Genomic DNA, 17,516 nt, shown 5'->3' with positions numbered 1-17,516 from the left:
ACTTTATAAACTATTTTATTGAGCATATCCTTTGAAGTTGGAAAACTACTGAAGAGAGAAGCCCCCCTTTAACTGGATGGTCGGAGTCCCTGGAATGCGCTCAGTGGATTTATGGTTGTGACGCACTTTGAATTTGAACAGCGATCTGAAGCTAAGTTCAGCTACAGGGCAAGGAGAGCTACAAACTTATCAAGAGTCTATGCATAAAGTGACTGCTGTTTCTTTGCCTGAAAAAGCTGTAAATTTTACAAAGATCGGTGGTTTAAAAAATAAAAAGCTTAAGAAAACGAAAGTGATCTAAGCTTTTTAAGATGGCGCTGCTCCGTGTTGAAAGGCTGGCGCAACAGGACATTCCAGACAGAAGATATATGGGGGGGGCAGGACGATTAAAACTCACACAGGAGAAAGAATATATGTGAACTCTCGTTTGATACTTATTTCAGCAGCTGTGGAAAAATCGGATGAATGAAGAAAATATTTTAGTGACTGGTGGGGAATGATCGGGCTTATTTTGGATTTTGAGAGAAGATTTGGACTTTAGAAAAAGACGGCAGTAGACGGGTGCGAGGAATCCCCAAATTTTTGAAGCATGGGAACTCCAGAAAATATTATATGATTTGGCATAATATTCGGTTTAATTGATATGTATTTGTATAATTCGAAATAATGAATGTGATATAATCGTGTTTTAATTGGAAAATTAATAAAAAATAGATTATGAAAAAAAAATGAATACTAAGTCACACTCCGCCTGTTAACATTTTGCCCCTATCAAATCAAATCATTCTCTACAACTAAAACCGATTAAATTAACAAGGAAAGGTGGCTGTTTCTACTCAAGGTAAATGCACTAAGATTGCAATCCAAAACACATTTACTTGACAGCGGTAGCAGCTGGCAGGACAGGGCAACTTTGCTTACCTGGCTTCCCAATGTGAAAAGGAGGTGCACGGTGGCATAGTACGTGCGCAGCAGCGGAGCCAATCTGATGCTGCTACCACTGTCCTTGCACCATGCCAGCTGCCCTGCTCTGCTGGCCACTTGTAAAAGGTAAAGGTAAAGGACCCCTGGACGGTTAAGTCTAGTCAAAGGTGACTATGGGGTTGCAGTGCTCATCCCGCTTTCAGGCCGAGGGAGCCAGCGTTTGTCCACAGACAGTTTTCTGAGTCATGTGGCTAGCATGATTAAACCACTTCTGGCGCAACGGTGTTTACCTTCCCGCCAGAGCAGTACCTATTTATCTATTTGCACTGGCATGCTTTCGAACTGCTAGGTAGGCAGGAGCTGGGCCAGAGCAACAGGAGCTCACCCCGTTGTGCGGATTCAAACCGCCAACCTTCTGATCGGCAAGCCCAAGAGGCTCAGTGGTTTAGACCAGGCATCCCCAAACTTTGGCCCTCCAGATGTTTTGGACTACAATTCCCATCTTCCCCAAACACTGGTCCTGTTAGCTAGGGATCATGGGAGTTGTAGGCCAAAACATCTGGAGGGCCGCAGTTTGGGGATGCCTGGTTTAGACCACAGCACCAGCTGCATCCCGCTGGCCACTTGTAGCATTTCCCAAGGACCTGAATAGGTCTTGCTTTTGATTAGGCATGCTAAGGATTGCACCGTAAGTACCTTTTTAGTTGCCTCAAGTTCCGCAACATAATGCTGAAGAATACGCCCGATCGTGTGTGCGATTTCATGCTGAAGGCATGGCATATTCAGCTTCTGAAACCTAAAGAGATTAAACGGTCAACAGTCTCCGCTGAAAGGTTAGTCATCCTACCGTTACTGTTAACACCATAGTTCTGTATGTTGTGGCTGCAAAGAATGAAGAAAACCACTTCTGTGTATTATTTAGACGCATGTGTATCCTGAACTTGAATATTAATTTCCCAGGGTGCCTAACCACTTAAGTCTACAGCATCATGGAAGTTATGCTGTGTGAGAAAGAGACGAGGAAGAAATGGTTCCCCTCTGCTAATCATAGGTGACTAGATAGGTTGGAGAGGGCAGTGCATTTTATGTAGTAGTAGTAATTATTTATTTATTTATTTATTTATTTATTTATTTATTTATACCCCACCCATCTGGCTGGGTTTCCCCAGCCACTATGGCTGGCTTCCAACAAAGATTAAAAATACATAGTAATTCTGTTTGCTGTGGCCAAAGTGTTAAAATGGCACTTGCTGCACATCTGTGAAGGGAAAAGTCACACCAACAAATCGTTTTTTGGCTCCTGATATTTCCCATTACAGTGGTATCTCTACTTATGAATTTAATGCATTCTGAACGCACATTCGCAAGTCGAAAAAAATTGTAAGTCGAATCCCAAAATCCATAAGTAGAAAAAATCCTATCTAAACTGCATCCACGATGGCAGACGGAGCTCCGTTCGTAAGTAGAAACATTCGTAAGTAGAGTTATTCATAAGTAGAGGTACCACTGTAAGCCAGGGAGCCATAGCTAATTGTGACTGCCCAGCATGTGCCCTCAAAGCATTTGGAGGTGTGCATTTCCCTTTTGAGCTTTACCTGGTTAGCACAGCAAACTGCATTGTTATCACCAGTTTAGCTGCACCATGTGAAGCAGCTTCCACTACATGGATATCCATCCTATGGAAGCACCTTCCTCACATTAAAGATGTTCACCCTGCAGTGACATTACTCTCCAGTAAGCCAATTATTATGTGATAATTGTCCTGGAGCCTTCTTAGTAAATATAATCCACAAGAATATAATCTACAGCAGCGTTTCTCAACCGCTGTTCCGTGGCACACTAGTGTGCCGCGAGACGCTGGCTGGTGTGCCGCGACGTGCGGCGACGAGAAGGGCGATTTGCATTGTCACGTGCCTGGCGGCCGCCAATAAAAGACGCTGACCCGCCGGAAAGCAATATTTCTCCTCCTCTTTCCCAAAGCTCAGTGCAAACAAGCCTGGCGGCCGCCAAAACGTAACACTGACTCGCCGGAAAGCAATATTTGGCAAGTGTTTCTTACAGTCATAATTATAATATAGGGCGGCACAGAGTTAAATTTTTTAACCTTTTTAATGGTGGTGTGCCTCGTGATTTTTTTCACGGAACAAGTGTGCCGTGGCCCAAAAAAGGTTGAGAAACACTGATCTACAGTACTGTGGTTCAGATGGCGGTATTAATTGTGCTGCAAAGGAAATGAGAAATAAGCTGGCATGTGACACCATTTTTTCGTTTCTTTTTTAGATCAACTATATTTTAAAGAAGGAATGTATTGTTTGAAAGATGTGCAGGAGAAACAGCATGATCTTGCTAGAATTGCATACGCTTAAATATCACCCAACAGTGCAGTCCAGACTGCACTGCGTGTTTTAAAAAGCTTGCTAGTCCCTCTAATTTAAAGCATCTCCTAAACATGTTTGCCGTACCTTTGAAGCAGCTGGAGAGCATGTTGTGAAGACAAGATTCGTCCAAAACAACTACTCATAAATGTCTGTATCTGGACCTAAATAAAAAAATAAAACATATAATGGCATCAACTGAGGCTGGAATCCCACTTATCTGCAGGTAAGCCCCACTGAAGGCAGCTGGAGTTACTCCTAAGTACAGTAGATGTGTTTAGGACTGCAGCCTAAATAATTAACTGTGGGTTTTCTACAAAGATAACAAGAGGCATAATAATTAGTATTTATTTCATTTATTTATGCGTAAGATTTCTCACCCACCATAACGTCTCAGGGCAAGTTACAGCAATATAACCATACAATCTTAAACAAGTAAAACAATTCCAAACAAAAGCAGAACAGAACCGATTAAACAGAACAGAAGAGCTGGATAAAGTGGGTGTCCTCTGTGCCAATACATGGGGCACCCAAACAGGGATTTGGGAGGAGGAAGGGAGTCAGTTGCTATAGTCAGGGGCACCCCTCCATATCTGCAGGCAAAAATTTTGCTTTAGGGGGGGGAAAGCCCCCCAAACCAGAAAAGCATGGCTGGCTCCTTGAGAGGACCATTCCTATTCAGGAAGTAAGGATACACTGTAATTTATAAATGTATATAACTGTTGGAATCTTAATTAAATATGAAATTTGTATGGGTGATATCCAACATTACTCATACTCCAATAAGACGCCAAGTAGATTCAGTGAAATAAATTCAATTCTCTCACTATGACTTAAGTCTCAAAAACACCAACAATTTCTATCACTTAATCAGTTAATGATACTTACCTCTAAATTTTCAATTTTTGTCATGAAATCTGCGAAATCCACATCAAACTCTGTTTTCCTTGGGTCAAGAATATCGTATTTTTTCTTTTGAACGCTTTGGTAGATGTTTTTGAACTTAATTGCCATAATATCAATGCTTTCAATGGTGGACATACTCAGTGCAGAAAAGGTTTGAACTATGGTTATCATCTCTGTAATCTAAAATAGGGGAGTTGTTTTCACTATAAAGATAATGGACTCCTGTAGTTATTATTTTTATGATTTATTAAATTTTTGTACTGCCCTTCATCCAAAGAGATCAGGGCAGTTCACAAGATAAAAATACAGGACAGAAGCACAAAATAAGTCGTGAAAACAAAACAAAGTAATACCCCTCCATCCGACAAATATATTTAAAAGGCTGTAGATTATTAATCAGTCAAAGGCTTGGTAGGATTAGCATATCACAAATACTAGGTTAGAACTCTTCTCAATGACATGAAGTTTTCTCTTTGAAGGGATTTCCCCACCGCCCACAACCGCAGTCTAAAGTATTACAACTCTGATATCATTTTTATCACCCCAGTGAGTGTTTGGCCCAAACTACAGTTGGACAAAATGTACCTGAAAGAACTGGGAACATTGGTTTTAACTCTAGATTGTGACAACAGCAGGTAGTTCCCAACCCCCTCAAAGAAGATAACCATCAACACCTTATTAACTCCTCGACTTGTGTTAACGTGATCCTTTAGTTAATAGGCTGAAATCAAAAGATAGCATATATGTTTTATTCTTAAAACGGGTTTCTGAAGCACACTTGCCTTTTCTAGCCTTTTGCAGAAAGCTTCAAATTTGCCAAAAATATACATCTCAGAGACTTCGAATGTCTTCTCCCCTGAAGTCTCCAAAATTTGTTTTCTTGTTTTATGAAAACTCTTTTGATACTCTTTAAACAGAAAAATACAGTCCTAAGGACAAATAGATAGCAATTAGTACCAGCAAGCAAGCAAGAAAGGTTTATTAGGCAGGCTGCCTACAGCTATAAGCTGTCCCTTTAGCCCTCTACGTGGGCAGGACAGAAATTCAATAAATCAATTCAATATTCCAATTATTGCGAGAAAAAATCCTACCATTTACAGTTGTTTTTCCTGTGTACATGGCACTACCCAATTAGAATTTGTCTTTGCATTTTTATATGCAAAATTAATATTTCATATAGCTTTAATGGTTGTCATCTACTGAAATGTGAAGAGACCTAAATTTATTTTTGCTCACATGGGCAAGCAGTGGGAGTTTTGTGGAGAAAGTTTCCTTAGCCTATATGATGAGTGTTCTTCCCTCTCCTGCCCTGACTGCTGAATGTTTCTCGCTAATTAAGGGGAAATGCTGACAAAATGCTTCCTGTTTTGTAACCATTCAAAATTAATTTCTTTTCATTTCCTAGTGTAAAGACCAAACCACAGAGTGCTGTACTGAGGAAAATCCCCCGGGACCTAATTAGGAAGCGAGACCTGCTAAGATAGAACAATCAGAATTTTTCAAAAATCTAAAGGAGCATGTAAATTATTATACTATACATTTTGTACTAATAGATGTAATGAGAACGCACTATAGTAGCTTATTGAGAATGAAAACCAGAGTCTTACTGCACAACAAAAATACAATCATTATAATACCGGTATATGTACACACACACACACTTTCAGAAAAACATCTGCAGGGAGCAGTTGTAACGACTACTGAAATCATGCGCTGTTGCCACACAAACCTGAATTTTCTTAATTACTATAGGAGTTTCCTGTTCCCATACACGATTAAAACCTCCATCAGTAATATATGCCTTACATGCTGTTACCATTTGATTTGTAACCTATCATAGAAAAAGACAGAGAAAACATCAGGTCAGAGTTGTTAGAATAGAAGGGAAAATATATACGGTATACAGTGCTATTTTTCTAGAACTCATCATGAATGCTTCCCTAGTTCTCTTATCATGGCAATGGCGTCCACCTGAGAGGTGCTGGAACTGAGTTCCTGTGAGTTGCAGCTGAAAAAGAGCCCTGACTGCATACTACCTGTCTATGACAGCGGTTCTCAAACAGTGCAGTGTGCCACTTGTGTGGCAGGAAAGGATGACAAGTGTGACGAGAAGATCCAAGGACAATCAAAGAAACATTTAAACATTTCAGTGCAGTATAGTATCAAAATAATATCTTTTATTTGCAGAATATGGATAGGTATCTTCTCAAAATGAGAGCAAGAACTCTGGCTATTCCTCTACAGTTCTCTATGACATATTGTTGTGAACAGGAATTTTCAACTCTGACTCAATATGAAAGATCAGAAAAGAGAAAGGCAGCTTTGTGTTGATGAGGAGAGGAGAGTTTGCCTCAAATTGGACCTAATATAAATGAGATTTCCCGGCAAAAGCAAGCTCCCACCTCTCAGTGCATTTGTGTACATACTTATATAATAGGCTTGGTTATCATTATGTATTGAGAATAATACATGTTATTACAATAAACATGTTATTGTTTTATCCTTTCTGGATGCCCCACAATCATATTATGAAGTAGCTGCATTCTGTGTTATAAATCAAGCACTGCTAGGAGTTGTTTCTTTTTGTTTCCTGAGGTATTTCTTATCACTTTATCACCTTATCACTAAAAATTAGGTGTGGCACGAGCAAATTTTTATTCTGAAGGGAAATTGCATGAGCCATCTTCTGTGGAAAGAGCAGCCATGGAAGAGACCCCATGTTATGGAGAGAAAGGCCAAGGATGAAGTGTAACTACTGTACTTCCCCCTTCAACATATGAAACACATTTACTCTCTTCTACCCGCAGCTTTTCTCCCATGCATCTCTATTCCTCTCTCTTCCTTGACTTCAGTGCTATCTTCCTGAGACACCCTCTCTCTCTGCCCCCCTCCTCCATGAAGCTTGTGCTGTAAATGGAAAGATCTGACTTACTATAACCATAATGCAATATAAGGAAGTTCAGCACCGAGAAAGAGGGAGAATGAGCAAACAAGTGGACAACTGGCAGAGGGTTTGGCAGTTGGCTCAGTTGGCTAGTGTGTGTGGGATTACTTTACGTAAAGCACCCAATTCTCTCATTTTGCATTCTGGGGGAAAATCCGCTTCTTAAAATTTACATACACATCTCCACCTACTTTTATAAACAGTGACGTCATTCTCTCAGAAGTGTTATAGTATCTTGAAACGCTATGAATCATTCGGATAGCGTTAATCAAGTTCTGTATTCCATGGGCCATGGAAACCTAAAACAAACATTTTGTAGAATTAGATAAATTCCTGATGTGAGACAAGATGCTTTAAACTACCAGCTGGGGTGACAAAAAGCAGGAAACAGATATCTCTCTTGTGAATGGGATAAAAAACTGAACAGAGAAGAACCAGAGAGCTCTGTGTGTGTCCTCTGCAATGTGTACTGCTGGACTCGGTTCCTCCCTCCGGCCATAACCACTGATGCTCCATCCCACAGACCTTCATGTTTCAGGATAATGGCCACTGCCCCATTTACATAAAGGTTGCGCTCAGATGCACTGCTAAGTCACAAATGCACCAGCAGAGCTAATTTGGCACACTGGCATCAAACTGACCTCCCTGCTGCTTCATTCCTCTTCCTCCTAGTAAACAACAGCAACCTGCTTGCCAGGAAGATGCTGTAGTTGCTCTACTACATCCAGAAGGCTGATTTTGTCATGTGTACATGCAGTTTCTGCATCACTGCTTTGCTCCTACCTTCCTCTAGTGTTTGTGGGTTTATTTCTCCCAAACAAATCACAACCAAGAAGCCAAGAACAACCCTAGGTTGTTTGGAATGAAAGAAAATGCAATCACTTGTTGTTCAGACATCATGCTAAGGCAATCGCTGACTCTGTGGTTTGTTTCCCTTCTGGAGGAAGAGAGGAACCAAAGCAGGAAAGCTCAGTCTGTGTGCATCAGCACAAACTGATTTGCTTCACCATGGTTTATGATGTAGGGTTACATCTGAATGGAGCCCAAGATGGTATTCAACAACTCAGGGAAAGATACAACTATTTCTCCATGTTAACAGCACTGCCCTCACTCAAAATGTGGCACTGACTCCTCAGATATGAAATCATAGGATTATATTCAGAAGAAAACCAAAAGTTCATCGCCATGTTCCATTGGGGCAGCTCAAGTGTAGTCACAGGGTTGTACGGGCTGGTAATCAGAGAAACTTTGTGGCTGGCAGGTGTGTGGTGAAATGTGAAGTAGGAAAACAACTTTTGAATAGTAATAATAAGCATTAATGGAGGCAAGGGGAGAGCTCTGAATGGTCACTAAAGCTCAATAAAATACACCTTATTTACCTGATTGTTTGTCACCTTTCAACTCTTAAAGCAGTAATTTCAGCCTCAGTTGGGGAAATCAGTTTCAACCCCTACCACTAAAATTATTTTCCAAGACATTAAATGAATGAGTTTCTTGCTACAGTTGTCTGCTAGTGCCCTTTAGCCATATCATAGTGATGGGCCATTTTCTCACCTTTGCATAATACAACATGACTGAAAGCACCATGTAGATAATAAGAAAAGGCATGATAGAAAGCAGCGTGTTTAGTTTCCTCTCATCTTGGAGAGCTCGCAGGAGAGGTTGAACTTGGACAGCCTTGGTATCTGTGTGCAGCTGCCACTTGCAGTAAGACACTGAACTATCAGTTGTAGCACCCACCTAGGCAATGAAATAATCTCAGGCCTTGAACTGAGTCTGCCCACCCAGGCTGCCCACTGCATCCTGCTGCACAGAAGGTGTAAAAAGGGTTTCATCTTCCAATTCAACTTTGATGCATTCCTGTATCCGTTGGCTGTTCTTTGATCCTGACCTCTGGCTTGCTCTTCGGCACATGTGAGGAAGCTTATCCCACTGGTAGGCAGGATCCTCCTCCAACCTCCACAGGCCTCTTTGACAGGTGGGCAGAACCACCTGCATGTCAATCACCTGACACCACAATGATGTCAAGTGAAGCCTTTTCTCTTACCAGCTTGGAATCAAAGTGTGCAGGCAAGAGCTATGGGGTTTGCAGGCACTGCCAATTAGCTGATCAGTGTGCAAACCCCAACTTCAGCAGAGAGCTTCCTTTGCTTGGGTCGCTTGAAACCAAACCACATGCACAAAGGCACAGAGGTTTGCAGGTTCCACCCATCAGCTTTTCAGTGTTACCTGCAAAGCCTACTTTTGGCTTTACCTGCCCCACACCCGATGTCAGATATGATGCCTGGTGTAGGCCAGGTGAGCAGAGCCTGGGGAAAATGGCCTTGTGGCCTGTTCTTTAGGTTTTGCTTCCAGGTTTGTCCTTTACTCCCCACTTCCTCTCCTGTCCTCTTTAGTCCCACCTCCTGGTTTGTCCTTCAGTCAGGACTTGTACTTTGGACAATAACTCTTCTGGCTTCATCCCTGACTCTGACAACACACATGCACCCCACCCCCACCTAGCTTCCAGTTCATGTCAAGACTGCTGCCTTTGCAAACCTTTCCATTCTCCACCACCACCAAGCCTTTCTAAGTTGTGTTGCTATATTTTATTTGGATAGCTAGCCCTAAAGGTTACTTTGTGGTTAAAAAAATACGGTCTGGGTGGTGTTTAAATATGCTCAATTTTATACGTAGTGCTTTTGACAAACATTCTAAATACATTCATTACATGTAAGTCTAATGAGAAATGTAACATTATATGAATTTTTAAAGAAAAAACAGTACTTACTAAATCATAGTTATAAAGTGGCTGGCAAACTTTTTCAAGGGTGTACAAATACCTCACATTATCTTTTGATTCATTTGCTGTATCTGTTATTCTGGCATCCAATTCTCTCCACAGCTAGAGTAAAAAATTGTGGAACAGGTCATTGTAACAACATAAAATGTGAAAAATTCACAAAGTAGAAATTGAATTACATTCAAACCGCACTGACAAAATATACCCTGGAAACCTATTTATTTATTTTTCCATACATGCTAGTTAAAAACATTTTCTCCTATAAATTACTGTATTTCCCCGTGTATAAGACACCTCCATGTATAAAACTCCAAATTAAGAAAACACCTCAGCACTACCCGTGTATAAGACAAGCCCCAATTTTAAACCATTTTTTTTGTAAAGAAAAAAAAAACCTAGTCTTATACACGGGAAAATACGGTATTTTCTAAAATTTATCTCATGCCAATAGAAGCTACTTTAATATAGTACAGTACATAGAAAGCTGGACTCTGGGAGAGTCTTATGTTTGTCATAGCTATGTACACATTAACATTTACTCTGACTCCAGTGCTCCCACTGCTAATTTATGAATTTGTGTACACATGGCGTTAGCCACAATTCAAGGGTTTTTTGTAGTTTCTTGTGAAACTGTTTAATGTGTTTTGCTCCATGCCAGCTTCTATCTGACTTGAGAATTGTAGATTTATTGGGTTCATAGGAAAACCCAGGTGTGAGATTCTTACCTTTTCTTCCAGGGCATGGAGATTGGGGGAGAAGCCTTACATACCTGGCATCATTGTACTAAAGCAGCCCCTCCCCTCTCCCTCTCCCTGTAACTCCCACATCACATGTAATGAAACTATGCCTACCAATCCTGTATAGAGGTCACATTGTAAATTATCATGCCGGTTGGTATAATCACTCTGCTGCACATTAATGCAATACACATAACAGATTTTTAAAATTGTAGCTAAATGGTGGCAAAGGAACCTTTTGCGTCTATGTTCATGGGAAGGGTTGCAACAGTAGAAGAAGAAGAGTTTGGATTTGATATCCCGCTTTATCACTACCCTAAAGAGACTCAAAGCGGCTAACATTCCCCTTTCCCTTCCTCCCCCACAACAAACACTCTGTGAGGTGAGTGAGGCTGAGAGACTTCAGAGAAGTGTGACTAGCCCAAGGTCACCCAGCAGCTGCATGTGGAGGAGCGGAGACGCGAACCTGGTCCCCCAGATTACGAGTCTACTGCTCTTAACCACTACACCACACTGGCTCTCAGTAGTTACAGAACTAAACCAGGCAGTGGCAGTTACTCTGAATTAATTAAACTGATTTGATAAAATATAGTCCTACATATGTGGCATCCCTGGCATTTGAGATGCATATTTTAGGACTCACCCTATTTTTGCGATTGCCAATTATTCTAAACCATTTTTAATGCTGTGCTGCATTTTAAATTATTCTAACCCACCACATGACCTGGAAGCTGTCTGCGGACAAACGCCAGTTCCCTGGGCCTATAGAGCGAGATGAGCTCCCCAACCCCAGAGTCGTCCGTGAATGGACCTAACGGTCAGGAGTACCTTTAACTTTACCTAACCCACCCTAGGACCTTAGAGTGAAAGATGGGTAGAATAATAATAATAATAATAATAATAATAATAATAATAATAGCTGTGACAAAGGGATGCCACAGACACAGTGTCATTAAACAAAATTTATAACACATACAGAGAGATACATTTTAAAGCAATGAAATAATTTCTTTTTAAAGAATTAGAATTACCTTTATTATTTTGGAGCGTGCAACATTTAGGACATTTATAACAGCCTTGCAATTTTGTCCTTTGATCTGTTCGATAATAAAATTAAACTTAGCAGACATACGCTTCCAGTGTTCTAGTTCGGTTAGAGGACCCGAGTCATCAGCTTCCTTTCTCATCTGTTCACTCTCAATCAAAACCTGCAATGAAAGAGTGTTATGTATACAGAAAGAGCTTTTCACTTGGTCATAAATTTCACATTCTACATAGCCATTATAAGCTCTGTCAATATTCCATTTCCTGCAACGGAAACATAAGGGCCAATCACGGATGCTGATGGGTGAAAACTGGATGAAATTCAGCTTTGCTAATTTAACTTGCACATTGTTTTCTCAGTCCTTACTCCTGTTCCACCTCCACCCCCCGATAGTCTTTATTTATGCATTTTCATTAGTAATTATAACTAAACTGTCATACTCATTCACACCTGCTGGTTTCATTGAGATAACTTAGTTCAAATGCAGCTTATTGTGGACACCATGCTGCTCGTACATATGTAATGTTGTACTCAACAAAATTCCAACCCATAACCCCCCTCCCAATTTAATATGGATTTACTGTTTCCACTGATTTTTTATTTATTTATTGTATTTCCCACACAAACAGTAAATCCAGATTAAATAATATGAGGCCGTGTTTGGATGAAGACAATGTCAGGTTGATGCTGCTGCAAAAACCTGCATCATGTGCAAAGAATACTGTGTCACCAGTGTGCTTCCCATCGCTGCTCTATCCTCTTATTTCCTATGAAATGTGTTTTGATGCATTTTCCCGCAAGCCGGCTCCTATCCAAATTAGGAAAAAGAACCACCTAGCTGCATTTTAAGCGGGCAATGTGTGCACAGCCTAAGTCCACAAGAAAATGCCACGTGGAAATGGCAAAAGCTGGCAATCCAAAGAAACAGTTGGGGGGGGCGAAGGGGAACCAGTCATGTTCAAAACACTTCCCCCCCCCCCAAGTTACATTTTCAAGAATGAAATATGCGAGTCACGTTTAAAAATGAACAGCAATCTGTGTCTTTGGCTGTGGGAGCTGACAAAGCAAGTTCCAGCCAACTAATTATTGTTGTTGTTGTTGTTTAGTCGTTTAGTCGTGTCCAACTCTTCGTGACCCCATGGACCATAGCACACCAGGGAACTAATTATTATATTTTATTTTAAACATTTTCAGGCTTTCCTTCCCCTTTTAGGCTGCCCTTCAGTAAAACGATTATGACAATGTAAAATGGAATAATAAGCACAACAATATAAAAATACAAGATATGATTCCTAAACGATCTTTTGTTTTAAACTATGTTTAGAACGTAGTCATTGAATTTCACGTCGCCTTGCAGTTTTTCCAAGTAAATGTAATACACATATAAACATGGCGTTTACAGTGCTCCATATATACTGGAGAATTCCTGGTTCTTCATAGCTAAAAAACAAAAAGAAACTTACTTGCTCAATTTGCTTATACCATATCATAAGCACTTCCTCTAACTGATGAACGATATCAGGATTAGCAGCTGCTGCTGTCACTTGTTCAAAAGACTGGAATTTACTAAAGTCAATATAATCTATTTTTTTCAGCTGTACTGTCCCTTCAATGCTCACTCTTGCACCTAAAATAAATAACAGAGAAGGTTGTGGGCCCAGGCGCAGTGAAGTCATGGGCAGCAGGGGTGAGGTGTGGTGAAGTTGCAATAAACACAAGACAACAATTTGGAATATAAACAGGCCACAACTTCATTGATTACAGATGTCAGCAGCTTTTGGCGCAGACATTGGGTGTGTATCCTGAATCAATCAGCCCATCTGCTTGTTGATTATTTGGCAGGATTAAGGATCATCTTATGATGTACATCAAACTGGGGCAACTCCCACCCCCAAGATCACCATTTTTGGGGTGCTATGGCCCATCAGCTCTCATCTGGGTGTCTGGACAGAAGCACACACACACACACCCCATCCCTTTGATGGGATACCCGACTCCTTGGATGTCATGTGACAAAGGTATTTGAGAGCAGAAGCAGTAAAGGAAGCAGTAAAGAAGTCTAGAAATGTTGTGAAATGCTGAAAAGCTGCAGAACCATTTGGGCATGCTGAATCACTGTGACTCATCTTGAGGATGACTCATTCTCTGTATAAATATTGTACAGTCATACCTCAGGATACATCCGCTTCGTGTTGCGTCTTTTCAGGTTACGGACGCGCCAAACCCGGAAGTCCCGGAACGGGTTACTTCCGGGTTTGGCGCCCGTGACCTGCGCGCATGTGTGGAAGCACTAAATCGCGCTTTGCGCGTGTGCAGAAGCGCATGCGCAGATACGGCGCTTCATGTTGCGGCCTTTTCATGTTGCGAACGGGCCGCCGGAACGGATCCAGTTCACAACATGAGGTATCACTGTATCTGCTTGCAGGCAGACTCAGGTGGTGGGGTGGACCCTATGCTCTGTGGAGCCTGTGCTCAGTGGTAGAGACTGTTCGTGCGTAATGCCTCTGTGTGACTCAGTAACTCTGTGTATGCTCGGAAGCTAATTTAATCTTCTGTTCACTAGGCTGTTATTTGCAAACAAGTTTATTTTAACTCAGTAAAGCTTCTATTCTTTTGCTGAAGAAGTCTCTGCGTTATTAATTTACGCTGTGCAACATTGGACTGGGGGGGGGGCAGAGAAGCTCCCAACCCCCTGTCCACCTAGACTGAGGATCTAACCCAACCTAGATAATGTACTCAGACTCCACCATTTGATCTATAGAAAGTGTTCCATTTCAAGAGAAAACCTATATGCATTTTGCATACGAGTTAGGAAAGTGTCCTCTCTGCCCTTGAGTGGTAGCAGGTAGCTGCTCCTCACAAACCTCAATAGAAAATTCCACCTGCAGGAAACAAAAATGCATGGAGCAGGGGGCCCAGAGGTGTTTTTAAGATGAGGGGGCAGAAGGGAGCCCAAAATTCAATTAAACATAAAACTTACTTTTTTAATGCAACAATAATTTTCCTAGCCGTGAATTACTCAGAAAAAAAATGGTTTCACAGTGTGAAACAGTCACATTGCTGTGCTGAGTTAGGCTCCAGTGTTTTCTGGATTGTGCTATCAAAAGATGCACTTCACTGAAATGTCACAGCACTTAGAAGCTATAGTGCATGACAATAATGTACTTAATAAGTCCAAATGGCTTCTTACAGCAGAGAATTCAACCATGGCAATATTTTTATATGAAAGCTAAGATACTGTGTGCCTGTGGCTTTCCTTATCAAAGCAGAACATATTTTGATAAATATTTAATAAATCTATAGTCACATAATTTTATGATAACTTTGTAGCAGTCTATCTTCTTTGATTAATGTAGTACCGGTAGTCTATCAAAAATGACATACAAAATTTGTCTTATGTCTTCCTTCATGAGATTTGTGTTATTTTTATTTGCTTTGATGACACACAGATTCTCTGATGTTAAGAGGTACCTTTCATCGGCGCTATCTACAGCAAATGCTTACTAGATTTTAGCCCCATCCCTGCATGCAAACTTTGACAGGTGGGCAGGACGACCAACCTGTCAAACACCTGCCGTCATTATGATGTCAGGTGATGGCCAGATGGCTTGCCCCATCCACCTGTAAGAGTCCCTTGTGCTGTGATTCCCAAGCACCAAACAGCCATCTGGTTGATAGGCACATGGGAATTGCAGCGCAAGGGATTTTGACAGAATTCTGTTTTAAAGATGCAGCGTGTGTGCATCCCCATGTCTGGCAGGGCTCTCTCACTGCCAAACAAGGTGTGCAGACTAAAGGCACATCTTTAGCTGAGATCCTGGCATTGGACTAGATGGACCATGAGGTCCCTTCCACTCTACAATGCTATGATTCTACCAAAGGCCACAGACTCTGAACTTGCTTGGTGCAACTGGACTGATCCTTAGAGTCAGCTGTCTTGAGTGCTTGGTTAAGTGTTGGGACTTGTTTTACAGCATAAGAAACACATCCCAGAAACATGCCTCTGGTGGTAATACAAGAGGTACTTTGTTAGGACCTGCTGTAGCCTGAATCAGACATTATCTTCTTGGAAGAGGAAAGGGAGAACCCCACAGTACAGTCCTCAGTACATGCTGGGACCAGGGAGAGTTGGCTCACCAGTTCACGGGGACAGCTGATGTGGCCACCCACCCTTAGACCTCACTGAGTCCAGAGACTCATAGAATCATAGAATCATAGAGTTGGAAGAGACCACAAGGGCCATCCAGTCCAACCCCCTGCCAAGCAGGAAACACCATCAAAGCATTCTTGACATATGCCTGTCAAACCTCTGCTTAAAGACCTCCAACTCAGACTGAAAGCCCATGGTTTCAGACCCACCAGCTTCCCTGTTGATGAGAATAAGACATACAGTGCTAAAACTTATTTGTTCAAGACAGACAAAGAGGCACACAGTGTCTAAGGAGGTATTTGTTTCAAAACCTAACAAAAATATATCCCCACCCTGATTTGACATAGGTAATCCTCATGAAGAAAGGATCTAGAGATGCACAGTTGCTCTGTGGACAATGCCATTTGGTTGCTGGGCAGCACTGGACTTAGTTGTATGTGGGTGGGGTAAGGAGTTTCCTACTGCTGTTCTGTTTTTGTCAGAGATGGACAATACAGTTCTCGTCTAAATTCCTGTCTAGTGTGTTCTGTGAGCATTCCATGCCACCTTCTCATTTCGCTCTCTCAGCAAGTGAATTTTCACTTGCTAAATGAGTGAGCATGCACAGATTCGTCATGCACCGCATGAATTAGGAGAGAATCCCTTTTATAAATACACAAATGGCGTAATACTTCAAAATCAAACGTCTGAGATTAACTGAGCTCATTCCTTTCTCACAGTAGTTCTTACCATCCAAAAATGCCATATATCTGTTCAGCGTCTCAGTAAAAGCCTGTTTTTCAAACTCTCCCTGCTTGGTTTGATTCAAAGCGCCCCAATTATTTGTGGCAAGGACAGATGGAAGAAAAAGATTTGCGAGGATGTTCTTGATCCCAAGCAGGAGCCCTTCACTTCCTTCCATTACTGAAAAGTATATGTCCTTGAAAATCGAGCATTAAGATAGGGATTAGAAGTCAAAAGCACAAAAATCAGTTATGCAACAATCTCTGAGGGCTCTAAAATTAATAATCTTCTCTCACCTGTCTCCCAAGGTGTTGAGAGGAAAACTCCCTCCTTCCATCGTATCCTCTTGCCCAGCCTTAACCAAGAGGGACCTCAAGCTGGGTCTCCACAGAAAAATGTATTTCACCCTCCCAGAAGTCCCTACCATTTATGGAACCTCTCCCCACCCGCCACTGCCCTCGCCTATCTGATGGACGTGCTGCAAATGACGGTGGTGAGAATACCTCATGCATAGTTTTGACATTCACGGCAGTGTCATTCCTAGCACGTACAAAAAATAAACACAGCCCTTTGAATTTGTCTGGAGATTCGTGTACATACAACTTCATCATTTTGGTTCCTTTCAGCACTCCTGGAATTGTTCTACCACACTCTGAAAAGAAAAAAAACAGCTTTTTAACAACCACAATGCCTCACTTTTATCTGAAAAAAACTGCTATCAGCTGCAATGATGCATAAAGTGATTTGGTTACTGCCATGAGCCCATCCTGTGCTGCAGTCATGTTTTGTAATTTATTGCAATGTATGCAGCATAGATTGGTTTGGTTTCTTCTTTGGTTTCTTGTGATGTGGAAAGCAAGCCAAAAGGATTTTGGTACCATGCAAGAATGCCAGTAAAGATGGTCAGTTGGGCTCCTGGTTCCACAACTT

At 41.4% G+C, this 17,516-nt stretch overlaps 1 protein-coding gene across 1 annotated transcript in view; it reads right to left on the bottom strand.

Moving 5' to 3' along the window:
• Window positions 1-17,212, bottom strand: part of DNAH8 (dynein axonemal heavy chain 8) — a 130,334-nt gene extending 113,122 nt beyond the window's left edge. Inside the window, exons 1-11 of the mRNA XM_035110511.2 lie at window positions 17,090-17,212; window positions 16,593-16,782; window positions 13,177-13,340; window positions 11,700-11,876; window positions 9,920-10,033; window positions 7,341-7,448; window positions 5,935-6,036; window positions 4,988-5,134; window positions 4,188-4,385; window positions 3,387-3,463; window positions 1,621-1,720 (exon numbers count right to left, since the gene is read on the bottom strand). Of these exons, the coding sequence (XP_034966402.2) occupies window positions 1,621-1,720; window positions 3,387-3,463; window positions 4,188-4,385; window positions 4,988-5,134; window positions 5,935-6,036; window positions 7,341-7,448; window positions 9,920-10,033; window positions 11,700-11,876; window positions 13,177-13,340; window positions 16,593-16,782; window positions 17,090-17,197 (1,485 nt within the window). The 5' untranslated portion in view covers window positions 17,198-17,212. The remainder of the gene's footprint in view (window positions 1-1,620; window positions 1,721-3,386; window positions 3,464-4,187; window positions 4,386-4,987; window positions 5,135-5,934; window positions 6,037-7,340; window positions 7,449-9,919; window positions 10,034-11,699; window positions 11,877-13,176; window positions 13,341-16,592; window positions 16,783-17,089) is intronic.
• Between the last annotated feature and the right edge of the window lie 304 nt (window positions 17,213-17,516).

This window comes from Zootoca vivipara, chromosome 3, assembly GCF_963506605.1.
Source record: "Zootoca vivipara chromosome 3, rZooViv1.1, whole genome shotgun sequence".
Classification (NCBI taxonomy): domain Eukaryota; kingdom Metazoa; phylum Chordata; class Lepidosauria; order Squamata; family Lacertidae; genus Zootoca; species Zootoca vivipara.
Note: the sequence above shows the minus strand (reverse complement) of the source record. Positions and strands in the feature narration are given on the sequence as shown.